This window comes from Chlorocebus sabaeus, chromosome 3 (assembly GCF_047675955.1).
Source record: "Chlorocebus sabaeus isolate Y175 chromosome 3, mChlSab1.0.hap1, whole genome shotgun sequence".
In the NCBI taxonomy this organism is placed as follows: Eukaryota; Metazoa; Chordata; class Mammalia; order Primates; family Cercopithecidae; genus Chlorocebus; species Chlorocebus sabaeus.
This window is the reverse complement of record NC_132906.1, coordinates 94,602,764-94,625,831: the sequence shown is the minus strand read 5'-3', so window position 1 is coordinate 94,625,831 and position 23,068 is coordinate 94,602,764. Positions and strand designations below refer to the sequence as shown.

Here is a 23,068-nt window from a genome sequence, read left to right as displayed (position 1 = left end):
GGAAGTAAAGCACTCCTCAGCAAATGTAAAAGAACAGAAATTATAACAAAGTATCTCTGAGACCACAGTGCAATCAAACTAGAACTCAGGATTAAGAAACTCACTCAAAACCGCTCAACTACACAGAAACTGAACAACCTGCTCCTGAATGACTACTGGGTACATATTGAAATGAAGGCAGAAATAAAGATGTTCTTTGAAACCAATGAGAACAAAGATATAACATACCAGAATCTCTGGGACACATTTAAAGCAGTGTGTAGAGGGAAATTTATAGCACTAAATGCCCACAAGAGAAAGCAGGAGAGATCTAAAATTGACACCCTAACATCACAATTAAAAGAACTAGAGAAGCAAGAGCAAACACATTCAAAAGCTAGCAGAAGGCAAGAAATAACTAAGATCAGATCAGAACTGAAGGCGATAGAGACACAAAAAACCCTTCAAAAAAATCAATGAATCCAGGAACTGGTTTTTTGAAAAGATCAACAAAATTGATAGACTGCTAGCAAGACTAATAAAGAAGAAAAGAGAGAAGAATCAAATAGACACAATAAAAAATGATAAAGGGGATACACCACTGATCCCACAGAAATACAAACTACCATCAGAGAATAGTATAAACACCTCTATGCAAATGAACTAGAAAACCTAGAAGAAATGGATAAATTCCTGGACACATACACTCTCCCAAGACTAAACCAGGAAGAAGTTGAATCCCTGAATAGACCAATAACAGGCTCTGAAATTGAGGCAATAATTAATAGCCTGCCAACCAAAAAAGTCCAGGACCAGATGGATTCACAGCCAAATTCTACCAGAGGTACGAGGAGGAGCTGGTAACATTCCTTCTGAAACTATTCCAATCAATAGAAAAAGAGGGAATCCTCACTAACTCATTTTATGAGGCCAACATCTTCCTGATACCAAAGCCTGGCAGAGACACAACAAAAAAAGAGAATTTTAGACCAATATCCCTGATGAACATCGATGCAAAAATCCTCAGTAAAATACTGGCAAACCAAATCCAGCAGCACATCAAAGAGCTTATCCACCATGGTCAAGTGGGCTTCATCCCTGGGATGCAAGGCTGGTTCAACATATTCAAATCAATAAGCGTAATCCAGCATATAAACAGAACCAAAGACAAAAACCACATGATTATCTCAATAGATAGCAGAAAAGGCCTTTGACAAAATTCAACAGCCCTTCATGCTAAAAACTCTCAATAAATTTGGTATTGATGGAACATATCTCAAAATAATAAGAGCTATTTATGACAAACCCATAGCCAATATCATACTGAATGGGAAAAAACTGGAAGCATTCCCTTTGAAAACTGGCACAAGACAGGGATGCCCTTTCTCACCACTCCTATTCAACATAGTATTGGAAGTGCTGACCAGGGCATTCAGGCAGGAGAGAGAAATAAAGGGTATTCAATTAGGAAAAGAGGAAGTCAAATTGTCCCTGTTTGCAGATGACACAAATTTATATTTAGAAAACCCCATCATCTCAGTCCAAAATCTCCTTAAGCTGATAAGCAACTTCAGCAAAGTCTCAGGATACAAAATCAATGTGCAAAAATCACAAGCATTCTTATACACCAATAACAGACAAACAGAGAGCCAAATCGTGAGTGAACTCCCATTCACAATTGCTTCAAATAGAATAAAATACCTAGGAATCCAACTTACAAGTGATGTGAAGGACCTCTTTAAGGAGAACTACAAACCACTGCTCAAGGAAATAAAAGAGGACACAAACAAATGGAAGAACATTCCATGCTCATGGATAGGAAGAATCAATATCGTGAAAATGGCCATACTGCCCAAGGTAATTTATAGATTCAATGCCATCCCCATTAAGCTACCAATGACTTTCTTCACAGAATTGGAAAAAACTAGTTTAAAGTTCATGTGGAACCAAAAAAGAGCCCGCATTGCCAAGACAATCCTAAGCCAAAAGAACAAAGCTGGAGGCATCATGCCCCCTGACTTCAAACTATACTACAAGGCTACAGTAACCAAAACAGCATGGTACTGGTACCAAAACAGAGATATAGACCAATGGAACAGAACAAAGCCCTCAGAAATAATACCACACATCTATAACCATCTGATCTTTGACAAATCTGACAAAAACAAGAAATGGGGAAAGGATTCCCTGTTTAATAAATGGTGCTGGGAAAAGTGACTAGCCATATGTAGAAAGCTGAAACTCGATCCCTTCCTTACACCTTATACAAAAATTAATTCAAGATGGATTAGAGACTTAAATGTTAGACCTAAAACCATAAAAACCTCCAGAAGAAAACCTAAAGCAATACCATTCAGGACATAGGCATGGGCAAGGACTTCGTGTCTAAAACACCAAAAGCAATGGCAACAAAAGCCAAAATTGACAAATGGGATCTAATTAAACTAAAGAGCTTCTGCACAGCAAAAGAAACTACCATCAGAGTGAACAGGCAACCTACAGAATGGGAGAAAATTTTTGCAATCTACTCATCTGACAAAGGGCTAGTATCCAGTTCTTTGTCTACAAAGAACTCAGACAAATTTACGAGAAAAAAACAACCCCATCAAAAAGTGGGCAAAGGATATGAACAGACAATTCTCAAAAGAAGACATTTATGCAGCCAACAAACACGTGAAAAAATGCTCATCATCACTGGCCGTCAGAGAAATGCAAGTCAAAACCACAATGAGATACCATCTCACACCAGTTAGGATGGTGATCATTAAAAAGTCAGGAAACAACAGGTGCTGGTGAGGATGTGGAGAAATAGGAACACTTTTACACTGTTCGTGGGACTGTAAATGAGTTCAACCATTGTGGAAGACAGCGTGGCGATTCCTCAAGGATCTAGAACTAGAAATACCATTTGACCCAGCCATCCCATTACTGGATATATACCCAAAGGATTATAAATCATGCTGCTATAAAGACACATGCACATGTATGTTTATTGCGGCACTATTCACAATAGCAAAGACTTGGAACCAACCCAAATGTCCATCAATGACAGACTGGATTAAGAAAATGTGGCACATATACACGATGGAATACTATGCAGCCATAAAAAAGGATGAGTTCATGTCCTTTGTAGGGACATGGATGAAGCTGGAAACCATCTTTCTCAGCAAACTATCGCAAGAACAGAAAACCAAACACCACATGTTCTCACTCATAGGTGAGAATTGAACAATGAGAACAGTTGGACACAGGAAAGGGAACATCACACACCGGGGCCTGTCGTGGGGTGGGGGGAGTGGGGAGGGATAGCATTAGGAGATATACCTAATGTAAATGACAAGTTAATGGGTGCAGCACACCAACATGGCACATGTATACATATGTAACAAACCTGCATGTTGTGCACATGTACCCTAGAACTTAAAGTATAATAAAAAATAAATTAAAAAAAGAACCAAATGGAAATTTTAGAACTGAAAAGTACATTGAAGACCTCAGAGAACTTTTATTTTTGTTATATCTATTTATATTTACTGTATTAGAAATTTTAATTAGAAAATATTTAAAAATATTTATTCATTTTAAAGCAACAATAAACCGTTTACATGTAACATAACTGACTTTTTAAATAAAAAATAACTGTATTTCCAAAACAAAATACTAAGAAAAGTGGTGTCACATCACTCTTGACCTCTTTGATGCCTAGTTCAGCAGAAGCCGTCTGGTCCTCTTGCCTGCTTCTGCACTCACTCTGTTGCAGTACACTGTTTTGAGTCAAGTATTTCTCTGCCTGATGCTGAAAGGCTACATCACAAAGATGTAGATGGAAAAGAGAGGAATATTCTCATAGGCTTGCCAGACCATTGAGATAATTCTTTGACTCTACATATGAAAACTCCAAGAGGCAGTTTTTAAAAAAAGGTTAGTTACCATGTGGCTTCTGAAGAGTCCCAATAAACTTTTTCTACCTTTCCACTAAAATCCACTGGTCTGCCTAAAGCACTTTGAATGGATTTCATAATACCTTGCGTCAGTCATGTCTTAGTCCATTTGGGCTGCTGTAAGAAAATACTATAAACTGGGTGGCTTGTAACCAACAAACATTTATGTCTCACAGTTCTGGAGGCAGGGAGGTCCAAGATCAAGTCACCAGCAGATTGAGTGTCCGATGAAGAGGGCTGCTTCCTGCCTCATAGCACCTTCTTGCTGTATCTGCACGTGGTAGATGGGGCAAGGGATCTCTCTTCAAATCCCATTCATGACAGCTTCATCTTCATGACCTCATCACCTCCCAGAGGCCTCTGTTCCAAACACCGTCACTTTGAGGGTTAGGATTTCAGCATGAGTTTTGGAGGGGACACAAACATTCAGATCATAGCAGACCATTTGGAGAGTATTGGCTTACTGAACCATGCAGCAACTCCCAAGTGTTGGCACCCCACTGTTAAAAACCCAACCCCCAAACCCCTACCTTTCTTAACATCTACAGGGACCTCATCAGAAAAGCCCTGGAGTAAGGAAAAGCTGCAAAGCTCATGGTGGTTGATAAAAGTTTTCCAGAATTCTGATTTTTCTTGAAAGCACAAATGTTGTTGTTGGCAACCAGTACCATCAGTTGTTTGCCTAGAAGTGACAGATTTATTTCATTCGTTTTGGGGAGTCTGGTCAGCCGGATGCCCAAGCCTGGGTAACTAGCTGTGTCTGTCTATCAGTTTTCTGTTCCACAAGGAGCAGTTAGTCCAGCTCACAGCTCAGACAGCTGCCCAGAGGTTTTCTGTAAACAGCCACGAGATGCCCGTGTGCAACAGAATTGCTGTATGCTTCTCATTTCTTCACAAAGAATATAAAAAACATGTGTGCTCAAGGACCAAGATTTAAGAAAATTCGTGTTTACTGCATTATCAAGGACATTTTATTTATTTATTTAGAGATGATCTTGCTGTCACCCAGCTGAAGTGCACTGGCGCAATCATAGCTCACTGCAGCCTTGAGTTCCTGGGGCTGAATGAAGCCTCCCACTTCAGCCTCCCGAGTAGCTGGGACTACAGGTGTATGCCACGATACCAGGCAGATTAAAAAAAATTTTTTATAAAGGCAGAGTCTTGCCATGTTGCCCAGCCTGGTTTCAAACTCCTGGGCTCAAGTGATTCTCCCACCTCAGCCTCCCGAAAGTGCCGGGATTACAGGTGTGAGCCGCTGTGCTTGGCTCATCAAGGGCGTTGTTAAAAGGAAACTATTTTTACTGGTTTGTTGATTGATTGATTGATTGCAAAGTGCCTGGTGTTTAAGAATATGATGATCACTTGTGTAGTTTGCTGCTGGTGGGAGCACTCCAGCATTTTACCTATTGCTGCTTTTGCACCATCAGTGCAAAATATATATAGTAAAAATTATATATGTGCAAAATTAATATAGTAAAAAAAGACCATGATGGCTTAGTGTTGTTGTGAATATAGTTTGAGCTGTGGGTCGTTTGCAAGCCTGTTGTAGGCCTTGCGTTTGTGGAGAACACAAGTGGGAGAAACAGGTTCTTTCTTCTTTAACCAAGGCCATCCTTGCAAATGCGAGGGAAAAGTCAGACTCAGCGATGACTTTGGTATTTGTTAAACGTTTTTATTTCAAGCATTTTGACCAGCCAGCTTCAGGGACTGAAGGAAGAGAGCTCAATCACTTAGTAACATGCAGTGCAGGTTTGAAAAGTTGGTGACTGACTTAACTTGAAATAATTGAAGAAAGATGAGGTTTGTAGAAGAATTGGACTAATACAGACTTCTCAATTTTTAAAAATATTGTAGTACATGCTAGCTGATTTCTCCAGAATCTTTCGGGACTTTGGGTCTTAATTGTACCTATTTTTTGCTTTAAGAAATGAATGTTTTGGCTGGGCACAGTGGCTCACGCTTGTAATCCCAACACTTTGGGAGGCCAAGATGAGAGGATTACTTGGAGTCAGAAGTTCAGGACCAGCCAGAGCAACTAAGTGAGACCCTGTCTCTACAAAAAAAAAAAAAAAAAAAAAAAAGGCCAAACCTAGCCAGGCATGGTGGTGCCTGGTTCATGGTTTCGGCTCCTCAGGAGGCTGAGGTGGGAAGATCAGTGGAGCCCAGGAGGCTGAGGTGGGAAGATCAGTGGAGCCCAGGAGGCTGAGTTGGGAAGATCAGTGGAGCCCAGGAGGTTGAGGCTGCTGTGAGGTGTGACTGGGCCACTGCACTCCAGCTTGGGCGACACAGCAAGATCTTGTCTCGGAAAAATGAAATAAAATAAATGTTTTTATATTTTATTAGGCAGATCAGCAGTTGGTAAAGAAAGGAAAAAGCAAAGTTGGGGACATGTTGGAAAAAGCAGCAGAGTTACTGATGAGCTGTTTCCGGGTCTGTGCCAGCGACACGTGAGTAAGGACTTGAGGACCGTCGGACGCTGTCGGCCGTGGTGTTTGTCGCAGCGTTCACCCTTTCTGGCCTGTGTTTATTGTTGACGAATATTTTACTTCTATACATATTATAATCCCACAACCATCGTTATTTTTGCTTTAAAAAGTTGATTGTTTTGTAAAAGAAATAAGAGCTGAGGGAAAAAAAAGTCTTTTCATTTGCCCACATTTGACCATGCCTGAAGCTCCTCTCTGCAGGAACCAGTTTCCGTCTGGTGCCATTTCCCTTTCCTGAAGCACTTTCTTCCGCGTTTGCATTTGTTGAGGGTCTGAGGGCAGTGAATCTTCTAAGCTTTCATTTTTCTGAAACTGTCTGTATTTTTTTAAGAAATTTTCTCTTTTTACCAGTGAAGAAGATTACCATCATTTTTTAAGGCTCCTTTTGCTACATGGAGTCTTGTGGGTTGACAGTTTTTTTCCTTTTGGCACTTTAAAAATGTCATTCCATCTGGTTTCCTTTGCTTCTGATGAGTCCTTGCCATCGTTCCTTGTATAGAATGGGTGTTTTTGCTCTGGCTGTGATTTTCTCTTTATCATTTGGCGTCAGTCATTTGGCTCTGATGTGCATAGTTGGCTTTTTTTTTCTTTAATTTCTCCTGTTCAGGGTTCATTGGGCTTCCTGTATTTGTAAGTTGATGTTTTTAAAAATTTAATATTTTACATTCTTCAACTACTTTTGGCCCCATTTTTTCTCTTCTTTTTCTGTGATTTCAACTGCATATGTGTTAAATGCTTGATATTATCCCACACAGGCCACTGTTAGTCTCTTTGTTTATTTTTTAACCTTTTTTTTTTTTTTTGAGACAGAGTCTTGCTCTGTCGTCCAGGTTGGTGTGCAGTGGCGCCATCTCAGCTCACTGCAACCTCTGCCTCCTGGGTTCACACCATTCTCTTGCCTTAGCTTCCTGAATAGCTGGGATTACAGGCGCATGCCACCTCATCCAGCTAATTTTTGTGTTTTTAGTAGAGATGGGGTTTCACCATGTTGGCCAGGCTGGTCTTGAATTTCTGACCTCAAGTGATCCACCCTCCTCGGCCTCCCAAAGTGCTGGGATTATAGGCATGAGCCACTGCACCTGGCCTCAATCTTTTTTTTCCTCTCTCCTCCATTTTAGGTAATTTGTATTGACTTGCTTACAAGTTGACTGATCTTTTCTGCCATTATTTATTTTTAAATTCTCAACTTTCCATCTGATTCTACTCTAGAGTTTCCATTTTTTCTTCTAAAACTCTCATCTCTTCACCCAGTATATAATTACATTTATTTGTGAGATTTACGAAATTTTAAAACAAAGAAAGGTTATCAAAGGTATCCATATATAAATAAACAAAAACTATTGTTCCCAGAGAGTAGTTGTTTTGGTCAACAAAACAACTGGGGAATGTAAGAAAAGAGATTTACTTGGCTCACAGTTCTGCAGGTTGCACAAGAAGCATGGTGCTCGTATCTGCTTCTGGTAAGGCCTCAGACTGCTTGCACTCATGCTGGAAGATGAAGAGGAGCCCACTACATGGCAAGAGAGGAGTCAGGAGATAGAAGGGGAGGCGCCAGGCTCTTCTACAACCAGCTCTCTGGGAACGCTCACAGGAGCTCAGAGCGAGAACTCATTCATTATGGCAAGGACAGCACCAAGCCATTCATGAGGCATTTGCTGCCAGGACCCAAAAACCTCCCATTAGGCTCCGCCTCCAACAACGGGGATCGTGTTTTAACATGAGGTGTGATGTGGCCAAAAATTCATATCCAAACAGTAGCAGTAGCCCAGCCTCTCTTTTCACTCACTGTGTCTGTTGCCAATAAACTTGGTAGCCTCAAAAGATGGGAACTTTTCCTGTTGGGTGTCATAGATGTAATCCATGAAACCAAAAGTAAGTGTTGAGCAGAGCAAGCTGTATGTAAAGGCCAAGGAATGAAGAAGCAGGAGTGTGGCTCACAAATCAACTTCTCTACTCCTGAGGGGTGAGGGGATTGAAATAGAGGGTTTCTTGAATGAAGGGGTTGGACATGGAAAGCAAGGGGAAGAATATTAATCGCTTTTCTGGAAATGGGCGGTGAACTTCTGGGAGCTGAAGCACTGCCATCTTTTTGTCCTTTTATGGCTTCTTCTCACCATTGTTGTGGTGATTGTCAGCCATTGTGGCACTGGTGGGAGTGTCACTGAGCGTGAAAATGAGATTGTAATGAAGTTGGAGGCTCTGCAAAGACTTCCACTTAGCATCCTGCTGATCTTAGCTGGTTTAACCAAGAGGGGAGCCTCTGACCTCAGGCGCCCTGTTGCTGAAGATAACCAGAGTTTGAGTTGTGCAACTGTTCAGCCAAGCCTACAAGATGTATAGTGCTGTGGGGATAACATGGCCTCCCTACCCAGCCTTGCTTCAGAACTTTCCTACCAAGGCTGGACTGTAGAAAAGTCCTTCGTCTGCCATGGCACTTTCCCACTGAGGCCTCCCATGAGTGCCGTTTCCTTTGCTGGAAGGTTCTCCTCGACTCCTGGCTGTCTACACTCGTTTAAAGGTTTCCACCTTCTCTAAAGCCTCTCGCTGCTGGACTTCACAGTGGATTAGATTTCCCTTTTATAAACATTCATAGCAGACTGTACATTTCTTTCACTGCGTTTACCAAATGATTGATGACTGTGTAGGTGATTGTATTTCATTGCCAAGTGCGTGAGGGCCTGGGCCTTCTCCATCACTCGCGCTCCTTGCACTTCAAGAGCTCAATCAGTGTTTCTTAAATGAATACTTGAAATTTTGCCTGATGGTATATTCCTGCACAGCAGTGATCTTCATGACCTTTGATTAGGCAGTGGCTTCTCAGATATGACAACAAAAGCATAAGCAACCAAAGGAAAAAATAAATTGGATTTCATCAAAATTAAAAACTTTAGACTTCAAAGGACATTCTCAAAAAAGTGAAAAACAATAATAAACTATCAAATAATACATCTGGTAAGGCCCTAATATCCAGAATATATAAAGAACTATTATAACTCAACAGTAAAAAGACAATCCAATTTTAAAATGGTTAAAGAATTTGAAAAATCTGCCAAACAAAATACACAAGTGGCCAGTAAGTGCGTGAAAAGATGCTCACATCATTAGCCACCAATGACTAATGCATCAGTCACTTGAAATGCAAATCAGAACCTCCGAGAGCTGCCAGTCCACACCCAGTGGTAGCACTGTAATCAGAAAGATGGGCAGCGCCAGCGAGGATGCAGAGACCAGAGCCTCATACACATCGCCAGGGGAACAAAACCAGTGCAGCTGCTGTGCAGAAACGGGAAGGCAGTTCCTCAAAGTTGAATGTAGAGCTACCGTGTGACCCAGCATTTCCACCCCGAGGGGACACTCAGAAGACAGAGGCAAATCCCCAGTGACATCTTTCCCCTTGGGGTTTGTTTTCGTCACATACTCTCCAATAGAGGTCATTGTTCCTGGTGCCAGACCAGCTACGATACTACCATACATGCAGCATTTTATGTGACTTACATAGTACTTGTGTGTTTTGTTTGGTTTTCCCGTAACTCTTTGAAGGCATAGAACAGTATTATTATTTGTCTCCGTTTTCAGATGAGGAAAACGAGACCTTGGGAGACTCTTGTTTGAGGTCATACACCTAGGGAGTGATAAAAGTCACAGAGCTGCTTAGAGCAGCTCACAGGCAGTTATACAACAGGCTTTGACGGTTTAAAGTTGTATGTTTACATTATTTTAAGTGTTTCTATATGGACACATTTTGGTCTTTAAGAGTAATTTTATGTTCTCTGGCTTGTAAACCACCTGCTTGTTTTCTGTACTGGGCGCTTTTGTATTTTTGTGCCTTGACTCTGAGTGATTTTATCATTTTGTTGTGTACTTCCATAAACCTAGATGGCGTGGCCTAGTACACACCACCGCTGTGTGGAGTAGCCTGTGGCTCCCAGGCTGCCAGGAGCAAGAGCAGCCATTGTGTGGCCGCACTGAATGCTGTAGGCAACCGGAACACAATGGGAATTATTTGTTTCTAAACATATCTAAACACCAAAAAGATGCAGTAAAAATACAGTATGAGAATCTGTAGGACCACCATCTCAATGGTCATCTGTAGTTGACCAAAATGTTGTATAACACGTGACTATTTCCAAGTTAATTGCAGACAGAGGCACACCTCACCTAGGTGCTTCAGTTTCTGTTTCTTAAGTCTTTTGAGGTAAATTTATATGCAGTGAACTACCTACAATATTATCTGTCTGCTTGCTGTTGAGGTATAGGACAGTGAACTACCTACAGTATTATCTGTCTGCTTACCGTTGAGGTGTAGGACATGATTGTCAACCCGGAAACTTCCCTCATCCCTCATTTGGGGCAGGCCCTTTCTGCTGTCTGGATTTGTTCCCCTGTGGGTCACTTCCTGCCTTTCTGGTGACTTCATGTAAATGGACGCCCACAGTGTGTACTTTTTGTGCCTTCCTTGGTGGGACTTATCCTCTGTGTGTTTTACTGGTTCGTTTTGTTGTCCTGATGAGAAGGCATTTTTCCATTTTTCTTTTTTTTGTTTTTGTTTTTGTTTTTTGAGACGGAGTCATGCTCTGTCACCCAGGCTGAAATGCACTGGCCCAGGTTCAAGTGATTCTTCGGCCTCAGCCTCCTGAGTAGCCAGGATTACAGGCACGTACCACCATGCCCTATTTTTCCATTTTTCAAAAATGGTTTATAACAGTTAACTTTTACACATTGTTGCTGCAAACGAGGCAGTTTTTAGCTGGTGACGCGGAGGGAGGATGTTACTCAAGTAGTTAATTGGGATTTTCCTGGTTTGCTTTTCCTTTCATTTTTACCTATCAGGTAAGACATCTTTTTTCATAATGTTATTTTGTTTGATGAATATGACTTGATATGAATATGACTTGAGCTTTGGTACTTTATCTCAAGATATTAATTTGTTTAGGCAGTTTATTTTGTGAAATAAAAATTTTATTTGCTATGTAACTTAAAAAAATTATTTCCCCATAGCCGTGCTGGTATAGAGGACTCTAAGAAGTGGGGCATGCTGTTTCTGGTGAACCAGTTGTTTAAAATCTACTTCAAGGTGCGCTTCTGTTTGAATTCTTTCTGTCTTTCCAATTTTCCATTCTCCTTGTCCTCCCACATACCATATATGGTTAGCTAGCGTTCCTGGCGTTGCTTGCGAAATGGTCATAACCATATTCCCAGTCTTAATAGCGAACCTTTGTTGAATGCCTGTGAGGTGCAAGGCACTGTTCTGAATGTCTCCTGTTGACAGTCGGCCTCTGAGGTTAGCGCTCCCGGCCCCGGGGAGACGAAGGCACCTGCGTGTGAAGCAGCTGGCCCAGCGTGGTGAGCTTGGACTTTCAGTGCAGGCGGTTTCACTCCAGAGCCTTTTGTCTTCTGTGGTCATAACTAACTATGGAAAAGCAGGCATATAGATGGATAGATGGACCATTGCCACATAAAGTCAGTCAGGTGAAGAGCAGCCCATCATGTCAGCAGCTGGGCCTTAGCCTTCTGTCCAGGGCTTTCCACTCCTGTAGAGCACCCCGCCTTCCTGCCGGTGTTGCATAAGCACAGGCTCCTGCAGGGCTGTGCCACCTGGAGCAGCTTCCCAGAGCCTCCCAGGGTGAATGTCGTCTACAATGGCTGCTTTCTGTTTTGGTTTTTATTATTATATAAATAATTTTTGTGATATAATAGGTTTTGTAATTTGCATTTTGAGGAGACATGCATAGTAATTTGTTTTACCCCGTTTTTGTTGTTTTTAAATATTTTAAATGGATTGTTATTCATTATAGATCAACAAACTCCATTTATGTAAACCCCTAATTAGAGCAATTGACAGCTCAAACCTGAAAGACGATTACAGCACTGCACAGAGAGTAACATACAAATACTATGTTGGACGCAAGGCCATGTTTGACAGTGACTTTAAGCAAGGTATGTTGCTAATCTTTTTTTTCCCAGTATTTTAAATAAGATGTTGCATTCTGAACAACTTTGAATAATACAGTTTCAGAGAACACAATTACTGTATTTTATTTTTAAGGGTAGAATATTTATGTAAATACAGATCAACTTATATATACATATTTGACACAAAGCTGATTAAATAAAGGGAAATTATATTGAAGGTTCTTAATCCACACTCGGTCTCTGAAGTGCATGCTGGAGTCTCACAGGCATCGCAGACATCCGTTCTGAGTTCACTAAGCACGACTGTTCTCGGAATAGAATGTAAATCATTGTTTTTTCTATTTGCCTTTTGACCCTGTAATAGATGCTGGTTATGCTGACATAGGAAATGGAGATTAGGACAACATTTAGTTCAGCGACTGACTTAACGACCTACAAATCCCACATGGAATGACTTAGAAGCAGGGGATATGCCGTTGGACCTGGCGTCCGAGCTCACGTTTAAACAGCCTCGCGCAGTGTGTTGCTGCCACACCTGACATTATTGTATTAGTTTACGTTGGTAACTTTCTCAAGAACAAGAAACTAGTCCTTTCTTCTTTTTGTAATTTTTTATTGGCTGTCGTGGCATCATTCTTTGTGATGTCTTCTGTTGTACTCAGACCAGACTTTAAACTCTTCTTCAGCTGTTTACTGAGCACGCAGCCCCAAGTACATGAAGCAACGTAACTTTAGGCAATGCAAGATAAATAGTAGCCCTTTCATAAGGATGCTCTGGCTTTTTATTCTATGAGCTTGTATAGACTGACCATTTCCTTTCACAGTTTTTACTGTATAGGCTTATATAGTCTGACTGTTGATTTCCTTTCACAGTTTTTAGTAGATCTAGGGCTTTTAAAGAAGGGCTTTTCTTATCTGTTCCTCTCTTTTTTTTTCTCTTAATATGAAGCATAAAGGTAGAGAAGCTTTTAAATTCTATTCTATTGGATTTTATTAAGATACTGATTTTTTTTCTTCTGAGGATTCGTTAGGTGGTAATTTTGAATACCTAACATAGCTAGAAATGATTATTAATATTGATGCGACATATTCATAGTTTCTGACATCTTTAGAGCTAAAAAGTTTATTTAAGTCTGTATCATCCAACCCTTTTGTTTGACTGTAAAAGAAATAGAAAGCCATTGAGAGTGTGATGTTCTGAGATTACTGAGCAATTCTGTGTCCTCAAAAAGCCAGCGCCGGCCATAGATCTTCTGCCTTGTAGCTCTCAGAGATATTGTTTTCCATTTTACTGCCAGGAATTCCCAGAGCCCTGATTGTATTTAAGTGGATAAAATGTCTGCAGAGATTGCGGTGATTTTCTTCCCTGTGATTTTATATTGTTTATGTAAGAGAATATTTGGAGTATCTCAGTTGTTGTATACTTTCATTAATTTATTAATTTCAGAGATTTATACCCCACTGGATATTTTTAACTCCAACCGAAATATATTATTTGTTGCAAAATGACTAAGGTTCCCTCAAAGACAGCAGAAAAATCTCAGCTTGCATTAACTATTAGAAAATGCATTTTTTAGCTGGGTACAGTGGCCCGCGCCTGAATCCTAGCACTTTGGGAGGCCGAGGCGGGTGGATCACAAGGTCAGGAGATCGAGACCATGGTGAAACCCCATCTCTACTAAAAATACAAAAAATTAGCCGGGCGCGGTAGCGGGCACCTGTAGTCCCAGCTACTCAGGAGGCTGGGGCAGGAGAATGGCGTGAACCCGGGAGGCAGAGCTTGCAGCGAGCCGAGATCGCACCACTGCACTCCAGCCTGGGTGACAGAGCGAGACTCCATCTCAAAAAAAAAAAAAAAAAAAGAAAGAAAAATGCATTTTTGTACATCCAGGAGAATTTGAGATTACCTCGGGCAGTAGCAAAGGTACACTTTTTAGAGGCTAGGTTGCAAAAGTCAAACTGGCAGCGGGTGGGATACTGCAGACTCTGAGTGAATCCTTGTTCCTTGGTCTCAGCCCCACAGGGCTCCTCGTGGGTCATGGCTTTGTAGTTTGGAAGCGACACTGGCCCCACAACATTCACACTCACTGGATGTTTTTTGTGCCAATGTGGCCACACAGTTTAGGAGCAGAGGCAGTGCATGGTCTCAGTGTGGGTTCCCTAGGCCTCAACCCAGACCCTAGTGCCTGTTGCTTCTGGTGACCCATTCTACATAAGGGAGGGCCTCTGCAGCTCTGAGCATCTCTGTTCTCTTGTATTTGGGACTTAGTATCACTGTTCAGGAAGAACTTACATAAACAGGAACATCTCACTTTCCTAATTCTTGACCCAAACCCAGCCTTAGCAAAGCCTCTTCCCATCACCTCGGGAGAATGTGGAATCATTGTCCAGAAACCCCTGACGTTTCCTCTGCCTTCAGCTTTCCGGCCTCAGGACGAGGCTCAGCTCCTGCCTGTTCTGAGAGTTCCTCGTGCGGCTAAACTCTCCGCAGGCCTGTCATGTGCAGTTTGTAGGATTAATCTTGATAAATAGAATTACTTTTGTATTTTGAAATCTATTAAATTCAAATCTGTTTTATATGAAATGGAGTCCTTTTTTAAGATTGCTGTCAGGACAGAATTAATATATGTTAATAAGAATTTTTTAAAGCATGTGGTCATTTAAAATAGAAGATATATGATCACTAATTATATGTTAAGCTGGAGGATGGTGTTTCACTAAGTTATTTTCATTCTGTTGAATTATGAGTGATTAAAATGTATTGTGGAGGTACATTTTTAAATATGTCTTTATATTTTTCATGAATGTAGAAATCATCTGAGCAGGGTCAAACTTTTAAAATGTTATCATAATGGCTTGCCAGATGACCTTAGGCAAATCAGAATCTCTGTGAAAGTTAGTTTCTTCAGTTTTTCTCTGTTAAGTAGGACTTCCCAGGCAGTTCCTGCTGAATTTGGGGTTATAGATTTTACTTAAGGAAAGTCATTGATCACAGAAATGAAACTGGGCTGATATTTTTTGAGATAATAAAGGGAGGGGGCTTTTGCCTTTTAAATCAGGAGACAGTAGAATACGGAGCAGGAAGGGGCCTGAAGCAGGTGCGTTGGTCTCACGCGTGCTGGCTCTGCCTTCTTTGCAGCCGAGGAGTACCTGTCATTTGCCTTTGAGCATTGTCACCGTTCTAGTCAAAAGAACAAAAGGATGATTCTGATCTATTTGCTTCCAGTAAAAATGCTATTGGTGAGTGATTGTTACTCCCTGTTTATAGATCCTGGTGTTTTCACGAAGTTGACAGCGGATAGGCTTTTTAAAACCTAGCAGACAGTGGTTGATCACAGCCTGAGCTGTGTATGAGCACACCCCAGAATAAAGAAGGAGCATGCACTGTGTGTGGCCGAGACCCAGAGCTTCATGCCTTACGCCTCCAGGTCCTTCTAGAAAAGCTTTCCCTGTGTCCTGTTTCCCTTTAAAGTATTTAGCTCTACAGTTTAATATTCATGTGACAAAATAAGTACCTATCATTTGTATTCCTCCCTTAAAACCTAAGTTAAAAGCAGTGGATTCACCGAGAAAGAAAAAATGTCATTTCAACCTCTCTCTGGGTATTTCATTTACTTACTAAAATGTATTTTTGATACTTGAAATAACTGGCAAGTTAATTGACCGAGAACAGCATTACACACAGCTGGCTAAAGTTTCTGTAATTCCGAATGGATTGTGATGGAGAAGTGCTGCTGTGGCCCTGCCCTCCCCACTTCTCACCCTGTTTAAGAGACAGCCAGTGTCATATTCTTAGCTGATTCTTCTGGAAGCTACCTCCGTATTCCTAGATCACATGCTTATACTCGCATTTCTTCAGTTATCACTCTCCTGTTATAGAAATGCGAAGAAATGTGAGAAGGTCAAGATCAAGGTCACGTGTCATGGCATGGCGGACGTGTATTGCACCAGGTGTTCTGATTTCACCAGGTGTTCTGATTTCACCAGGTGTTCTGATTTCTACACCCGTGTTGTTTTCCTAATGTACTGTGATGTGTTTAATCTGTGGACATTCTAAGAAACTCAGGTTGCAATTTTCTTAAAACTTAATTCCTTGATATGAATGTTTATCAAAGACAATTTTGTCAAAAATGAAAGCGTTTTCATTCTGGAAAATTGACTCTGTCTTAGGGTCACATGCCCACTGTTGAGCTCCTGAAAAAGTATCACCTGATGCAGTTTGCGGAAGTAACCAGAGCTGTGAGGTAGAGTATGCTATCCTTTCTGTTTGGGGTTTTAAAAATGCAAGCCTGGTGAGAGTTGACGTGCATGCTGTGTGAGAAACTCACCCTCCTTCTGATGCGCATCCCCCCTCACCAGCGAGGGCAACCTGCTGCTGCTGCACGAGGCGCTGGCGAAGCACGAGGCCTTCTTCATTCGCTGTGGGATCTTCCTCATCCTGGAGAAGCTGAAGATCATCACCTACAGGAACCTCTTTAAGAAAGTGTAAGCGTTTCCCCAGCGCACTGGGCTCCCAGTGTGGCTCTCGGCAGAGCGGTCAGACGTCCAGGGCCGTTGCAGGCTAAGAGAGGAGGCTACCGTGTGGGCAGGGTCGTCATCTTCCTTCCGCTGTGTGGGATAAAATGAAGCCTTCGCCCACTGCCTGCTGGGGCCCTGCGCGGAGACACGTGAGTGACACAAGCTGTGCCTCGACTTCTGGGGGAGGTAAGCAGATTCTGTGTGAGAAGACGACCTGAGAACATCAGCCCTGAGAGCCGCGGTACCACATTTCATCAGACCACATAGGACTCACCACGCACTCCCCTCCCTTAGTCCTGACCAAGCAGCCCTCCCAGCCACTCCGCCTGTCACAAAGGCAGACGCAGAGATCGTCATTCCTTTCCTCACGTCTTCTGAGGCCTCGTTCCAGCAGGATCTCAGTTCAGTAAACTTCAGCCAAAGGCCAACTTTGTACAGAGCTGTGGGTAGCACATCACAAAGAGTAGGGACCGTATTTCGCTGAATCAGTGAGACACAGCCCGTTGTCAGGTGCTTCCTGATTTCAGGGAGATTAAAATGTGAAAAAAAGGCACCTTAGATTAATGAAATATTTAGAAAATAATTAAAAACTGTATTTGTACTAGTGACTTTTTTAAGATTGAAAAGTCAAATTAGATTTAATAGCTCTTTGAGAGTGTATTTTAGAGTTTAATAGGTGGGAATTTTGGTTCTCCTTTAGAACACTGGCTTATTAAAAGGTGCCTTTTCTTGGCTGCGGAGTGCTGCATTCTGTCAGTAACCACAGTGCCTGTCTCCTCCCCTCTTCCAGGTATTTGTTACTGAAAACACACCAGCTGTCTCTGGATGCTTTTCTGGTTGCCTTGAAATTCATGCAGGTGGAGGACGTGGACATTGACGAAGTTCAGTGTATTCTGGCTAACTTGATATACATGGTGTGTGAGTCCTAGTTTTAATTTAAGCAGCTACTCACAGCAGGATTCAGACCAGAATTTGAAACTTCAGTGTGGTGGTGTTAAAATTGTTAAAATATCTTTTGCTTTTATTGAAGGTATTTTTTTTGGTAGAACTAATTTTAGCCCAGGAAATACCATTCACCAGGACCTTAGGAGCATGAGGGGATGGATACTCTGTATGTTTGCATATTCTTTACCGGCGGTACATCCCTCGGGATCTGTTGAGTCTCTGACCCCCCTCAGATACCAAAATCCACATGTGCTGCAGTCACTGATAGGACGTAGTATTTGCGTATGAGCTATGCACATCCTCCTGTATACTTTAAATTATCTCTAGGTTACTTAAAATAGTGCACTGTAGATAGTTGTTATACTGTATTGTTTAGGGAATCACGGCAGGAAGAGCATCTGTACATGTTCAATACAGATACGTTTTTTTTTTTTCCCAAATATTTTCAGTCCACAGTTGGTTGGATTCACGGATGTGAAACCCACCATGGATATGGAGGGTCGATTGTATTTATTTTTATTCATTGTCCTCCCGCTGAACTGAACTGTGCCGCTCTTGGGGAAGAATGCTTAATGCCAAATTTATTAGATCACCCAGCATCTTTGACATGATTCAGATCCAAAAATGTAAACGAATTCCTCCCTTTCTGTCCTGCAGGGCCACATCAAAGGCTACATATCGCATCAGCATCAGAAGCTGGTGGTCAGCAAGCAGAACCCATTTCCTCCGCTGTCCACGGTGTGCTGAGTGTGTCCGTAGCCCTGAGGACGGGTGAGCAGTTGTTTCTTTCCGTTTTGGTTGTGCCGATGAGACCGGCCCGGTACTGCGACAAGGCTCCCTGAAGCCGGAACTCTGGGAGGCGCTTCTCCCTGGGATGCTGAGGCTGAGAGTGTCAGCACACCCGAGTCAGTCTCTTCCGTTTGTAACTAATTTCAGCCTGATGAAAACCTGGAATTCCTTTTTCACAAAACTCGGCTGGTTCTGGAGTCTTTGTGAAACTTCTTTGAAGGAGGCTTTGCGTGAAGGCAGCTCCGGCTCACTTTTCCTAAGTGTGGTTCCTGAGGCTGTCTTTGTAACTTTTTGTAGTTCTTTGTATAAAAAGGGCATTCTGAATTTATACACATGGCATGTTCTTCATTATATCTTCCAGGATACATCTATTTTTATATATTAAATTTGACTATGTTATCAAAATGCTTGGTTAACTTAAGGCATCTTTTTAAAAGCAGAATTTAATTTGATTTAAATTTTCCAGATTTTATAGCTTGCCCATATGGATGCTCCTCAATTTATGATGGGGTTACATCCCGATAAACTTCCTTTATTTACCTTTGCTTTGTTGGTTGGAAAAAACACGTTACTTTTAAAAAACCATCTTAAGTTGAAAATGCATTTGAATACACCTGCTACTAAACAGTATGGCTCACTCTAGCCTGCCTTAACATACCCAGAAACCTCCACTTAGGCAAAATCAAACACGAAGCCGACTTTATTTTATAATAAAGTGTAGATGCCAAGCGCAGTGGCTCACGCCCGTAATCCCAGCACTTTGGGAGGCCAAGGCGGGCAGATCACCCGAGGTCAAGAGTTGGAGACCAGCGTGACCAACACGGAGAAACCCTGTCTCTACTAAAAATACAAAATTAGGCGGGCGTGGTGGTGCATACCTGTAATTCCAGCTACTCAGGAGGCTGAGGCAGGAAAATCGCTTGAACCTGGGAGGCGGAGGTAGGCAGAGGTTGCAGTGAGCCGAGATCATGCTGTTGCACTCCAGCCTGGGCAACAAGAGTGAAACTCTGTCTCAAAAAAATGAATAAAAATAAAAGTGTAAATATCTTGTGTAGCTTACCAAGTGCTGCACTGAGAGTGGAAACCGAAGGGCTGTGTGGACGCTGAGGCATGGCTGCCCCTGAGTGCGTCCCTTTGGCACCATGGTGAGGTTGACAGTTGCGAAGTCGGGCCACTCACATTGGACTGTTGGGCTCCCATCACAAAATACCACAGGCTGGGCAGCTTAAGCAACAGGAATGTATTTCCTCAGTTCTAGAGGCTGCAGGTCTGACTGGGATGGGGTTACCAGCGTGGTTGGCTTCTGGGGAGAACTATCTTCTGAGCTGCGCACTCAAGAATATGGTGGTATTCTTGCTGTGCTAGAGATGGTACAGACAGAGATGACTCTCTCTTTTTTTTTTTTTTTGAGACAGGGCCTCGCTCTGTTGCCCAGGCTGGAGTGCGGTGGTGCAGTCAGTGCTTACTACAGCCTCAACCTCTGGGGCTCAAGTGATCTTCCCTCCACAGCCTCCCAAGTAGGTGGGACCACAGGTGCATGCCACCACACCCAACTAATTTCTTTAGTTTTTGTAGAGATAGGATCTTGCTAATGTTGCACAGGCTGGTCTGGAACACCTGGGCTAAAGCAATTCTCCCGCCTCGGCCTCCCAAAGTGCTGGGATGACAGGCATGTGCTACCACACCTGGCTCTCTTCCTCTTATAAGGCCACAGTTCTGTTGGGTTAGGACCTCACCCTTATGACCACATTTAGCCTTAGTTACCTCCTGAAGACCTTACCTCCAGATAGAGTCACATTGGGGATTAGTACTTCAATGTAAGAAATTTGGGGGGACACAGTTTAGTCCCCAGCACTGCCATTTTTCAGAGTGAGCACACTTCCCCGTTTATAAAAAATTTACTAAAGAAGAACACAAACCATATTAGCTCATCTTTGCAAAGTTACTGCATTTGAAAGCTGCTTGTGCAAGGAGAAGTTATCCTACAAAGTGTGAATCCCTCTTTCTCTCTCTGGGCCTCACAGTGTAGGACTCACTTTGTATGGCTCCTTCCTCAGGTTCCCCTGGAGGCAGGAACTGCCCCAGGGCTTCAGCAGCACTCCTTAGCTCGCTCCTACATCTGCAGGTCTACAGTTTCTTTGGGGCTGGGCGGGGAAGTTTGTGGGCTCTTCTGGGGCCTGAATGGGCCCCTCTGAAGGTGACTCGTTCCCATGTGTCAGCCCTGGGGCTCAGCAGGGTTATGGGTGGGCCCCCCTGTTTCTTTCCACACGCAGGGAGCTGGATTCTGGGAGCGCAGATCCCAGTAGAGCCAGGGAAGCCAGATCTCTTGTATGCCCTGCCCTCCTAAGTCACACCCAGATTCTACCATGGACTGCCGCAGGCACACACGAGCTGCAGGAGGGCAAGCGCCTGTGCCTGTGGACTTCGTGCCAAGGATCCTCTTGACCTACAGAGCTGCTCCTCACCAGCAGCAAGGTCCTCAGTGCCAGCAGTCGTGACCAGTGCCTGCAGCAAGGTCCTCAGTGCCAGCAGTCGTGACCAGTGCCTGCAGCAAGGTCCTCAGTGCCAGCAGTCGTGACCAGTGCCTGCAGCAAGGTCCTCAGTGCCAGCAGTCGTGACCAGTGCCTGCAGCAAGGTCCTCAGTGCCAGCAGTCGTGACCAGTGCCTGCAGCAAGGTCCTCAGTGCCAGCAGTCATGACAAGTGCCTCCTACGTCCTGTGGGGCAGACACGGAGCAAACTCATGTCGGTGAAGGCTTTGGGTGCTGCGTCTGTTTTCTAGCTCCCCATGTGTCCAGTGGGGCCCTGTTCTCTTTCAGTGTTGGGTAAGGAAATCTGATCTTCCCTGCTGCTCAGCATGGGCCTTGAACATCCTTCAACTTTTGATTTAAGTGACTTTCTTACAGTAATTTGAATACTGGAATTTCTCCGGGCATACCTGAATTTCATTCTGGATTTAATAGCGGTAGAAAGCTCAGGTTTGTCAACATTTCTGGGTAACGTGTTGAACCGTCCATAGTGACACCTGAAGTCAAGGACTGATACTTCAAGGTAATTGGATGGTTATTCTTAGCAATGAAAGAAACAGCCTCAGCGTAGGTGTCCTTACGTTTACATGGTGGTGTTCAGGCCTATGGCAGTTTGTTCTCACACTGCTATGAAGAACTGCCCGAGACTGGGTAATTTGTAAAGGAAAGAGGTTTAATGGACTCACAGCTCCACATGACCGGCGGGGCGGGCGCAGGAAACTTACAATCATGGCAGAAGGGGAGGCGAGCGTGGGGAAAACTGCCACTTTTAAAACCATCAGCTCCCGTTAGACTGCCCCAGTATCACCAGAACAGCATGGGGGAGCCGCCCCATGATCCAGTCACTTCTCGACACCTGGGGATTACAGTTCAAGATGAAATTTGGGTGGAGACACAGAGCCAAAACATATCAAGGCCTACGTCCAACATGGCAGCATTCAAGTTCATGGGTGTCCCTGTGGGCATATATCAGTGTGTTTGCATGGATTCAGATGTTGGACTTAATCTCTGCCCAAGTGTAAACTTGTTTGGTCCTTTTAAAACATCATCACAGGCTGGACGTGGTGGCTCACATTTATGACCCCAGCACTTTGGGAGGCTGAGGCCAGTTAGATTGCTTGAGCCCTGGAGTTCGAGACCAGCCTGGGCAATATGGCAAAATCCATCTCTGCAGAAAATACAGAAATGAGCTGGGCATGGTGGTGGCACCTGTAGTCGAGGCTGTGGTGGGAGTGTCAGTTGAGCCCAGGAAGTCGAGCCCACAGTGAGCGAGGATCGTGCCCTGCACTCCAGCCTTGGGTGACAGACAGAGACCCTGTCTCAAAAAACAAGGAAAACAGAGTCATCATAGCTAGCCTCCCTTTTCTTGAGTTTTATTGTTTTGTTAGATTTGTTTATGGTGCGGTTTCTAAGCGTATCATTAAACACCAGTAGAGTAGTTCTTTCATTTCGAAGGCCCCTCATGTCTGCTGACAGTCTTGGCCTGTAGCTTTCTCTGATTGTCCCTGATTTCACAGATTTCACCATTATGCAGGGAGGGTCTTCATATGCTTTGCCTCTGCCCAGCTGTGTTTGAAATAGTTTTTTTTTTTTTTTTTTCTGAGATGGAGTCTTGCTCTATTGCCCAGGCTGGAGTGCAATGGCATGATCTCGGTTCACTGCAACCTCTGCCTGCCCGGTTCAAGTGATTCTCCTGCCTCAGCCTCCTGAGTAGCTGGGATTACAGGCGTGAGCCACCACACTTGGCAATTTTTTTTTTGTTTTGTATTTTTAGTAGAGACAGAGTTTCACCATGTTGGTCAGACTGGTCTCGAACTCCTGACCTCGTGATCCACCCGCGTCAGCCTCCCAAAGTGCTGGGATTATAGGCATGAGCCACCGCGCCCGGCCTGGAATCGTTTTCAAGCAGGGCTTCCACTCTAGTTTAGTAAATCCAAATTTGTAATAGAAGTACCAGAAGCAAGATTGCAG

General features: G+C 43.1%; 1 protein-coding gene across 24 annotated transcripts in view; it reads left to right on the top strand.

Annotated features, from left to right (window-relative positions):
* The window catches only part of PCID2 (PCI domain containing 2), a 60,759-nt gene that overhangs the window by 17,974 nt on the left and 19,717 nt on the right, over positions 1–23,068 (top strand). For 12 of the 24 annotated variants that reach the window (XR_012092639.1, XR_012092646.1, XR_012092636.1 and 9 more), the window contains exons 7-15: positions 6,264–6,367; positions 11,405–11,480; positions 12,202–12,343; positions 15,459–15,559; positions 16,490–16,563; positions 16,679–16,804; positions 17,628–17,755; positions 18,440–18,553; positions 19,983–20,088. Coding sequence is in view for 11 of the 24 variants with exons in the window: in XM_073014525.1 (XP_072870626.1) it covers positions 6,264–6,367; positions 11,405–11,480; positions 12,202–12,343; positions 15,459–15,559; positions 16,490–16,563; positions 16,679–16,804; positions 17,628–17,755; positions 18,440–18,553; positions 19,983–20,088; positions 20,952–21,069 (1,089 nt within the window). In the remaining 13 variants the exon portion in view is untranslated. Of the gene's footprint in view, positions 1–6,263; positions 6,368–11,404; positions 11,481–12,201; positions 12,344–15,458; positions 15,560–16,489; positions 16,564–16,678; positions 16,805–17,627; positions 17,756–18,439; positions 19,121–19,982; positions 20,089–20,951; positions 22,129–23,068 lie in introns of those variants that run through there. The other 12 variants (XM_073014525.1, XM_073014526.1, XM_073014528.1 and 9 more) reach the window with 12 other exon arrangements.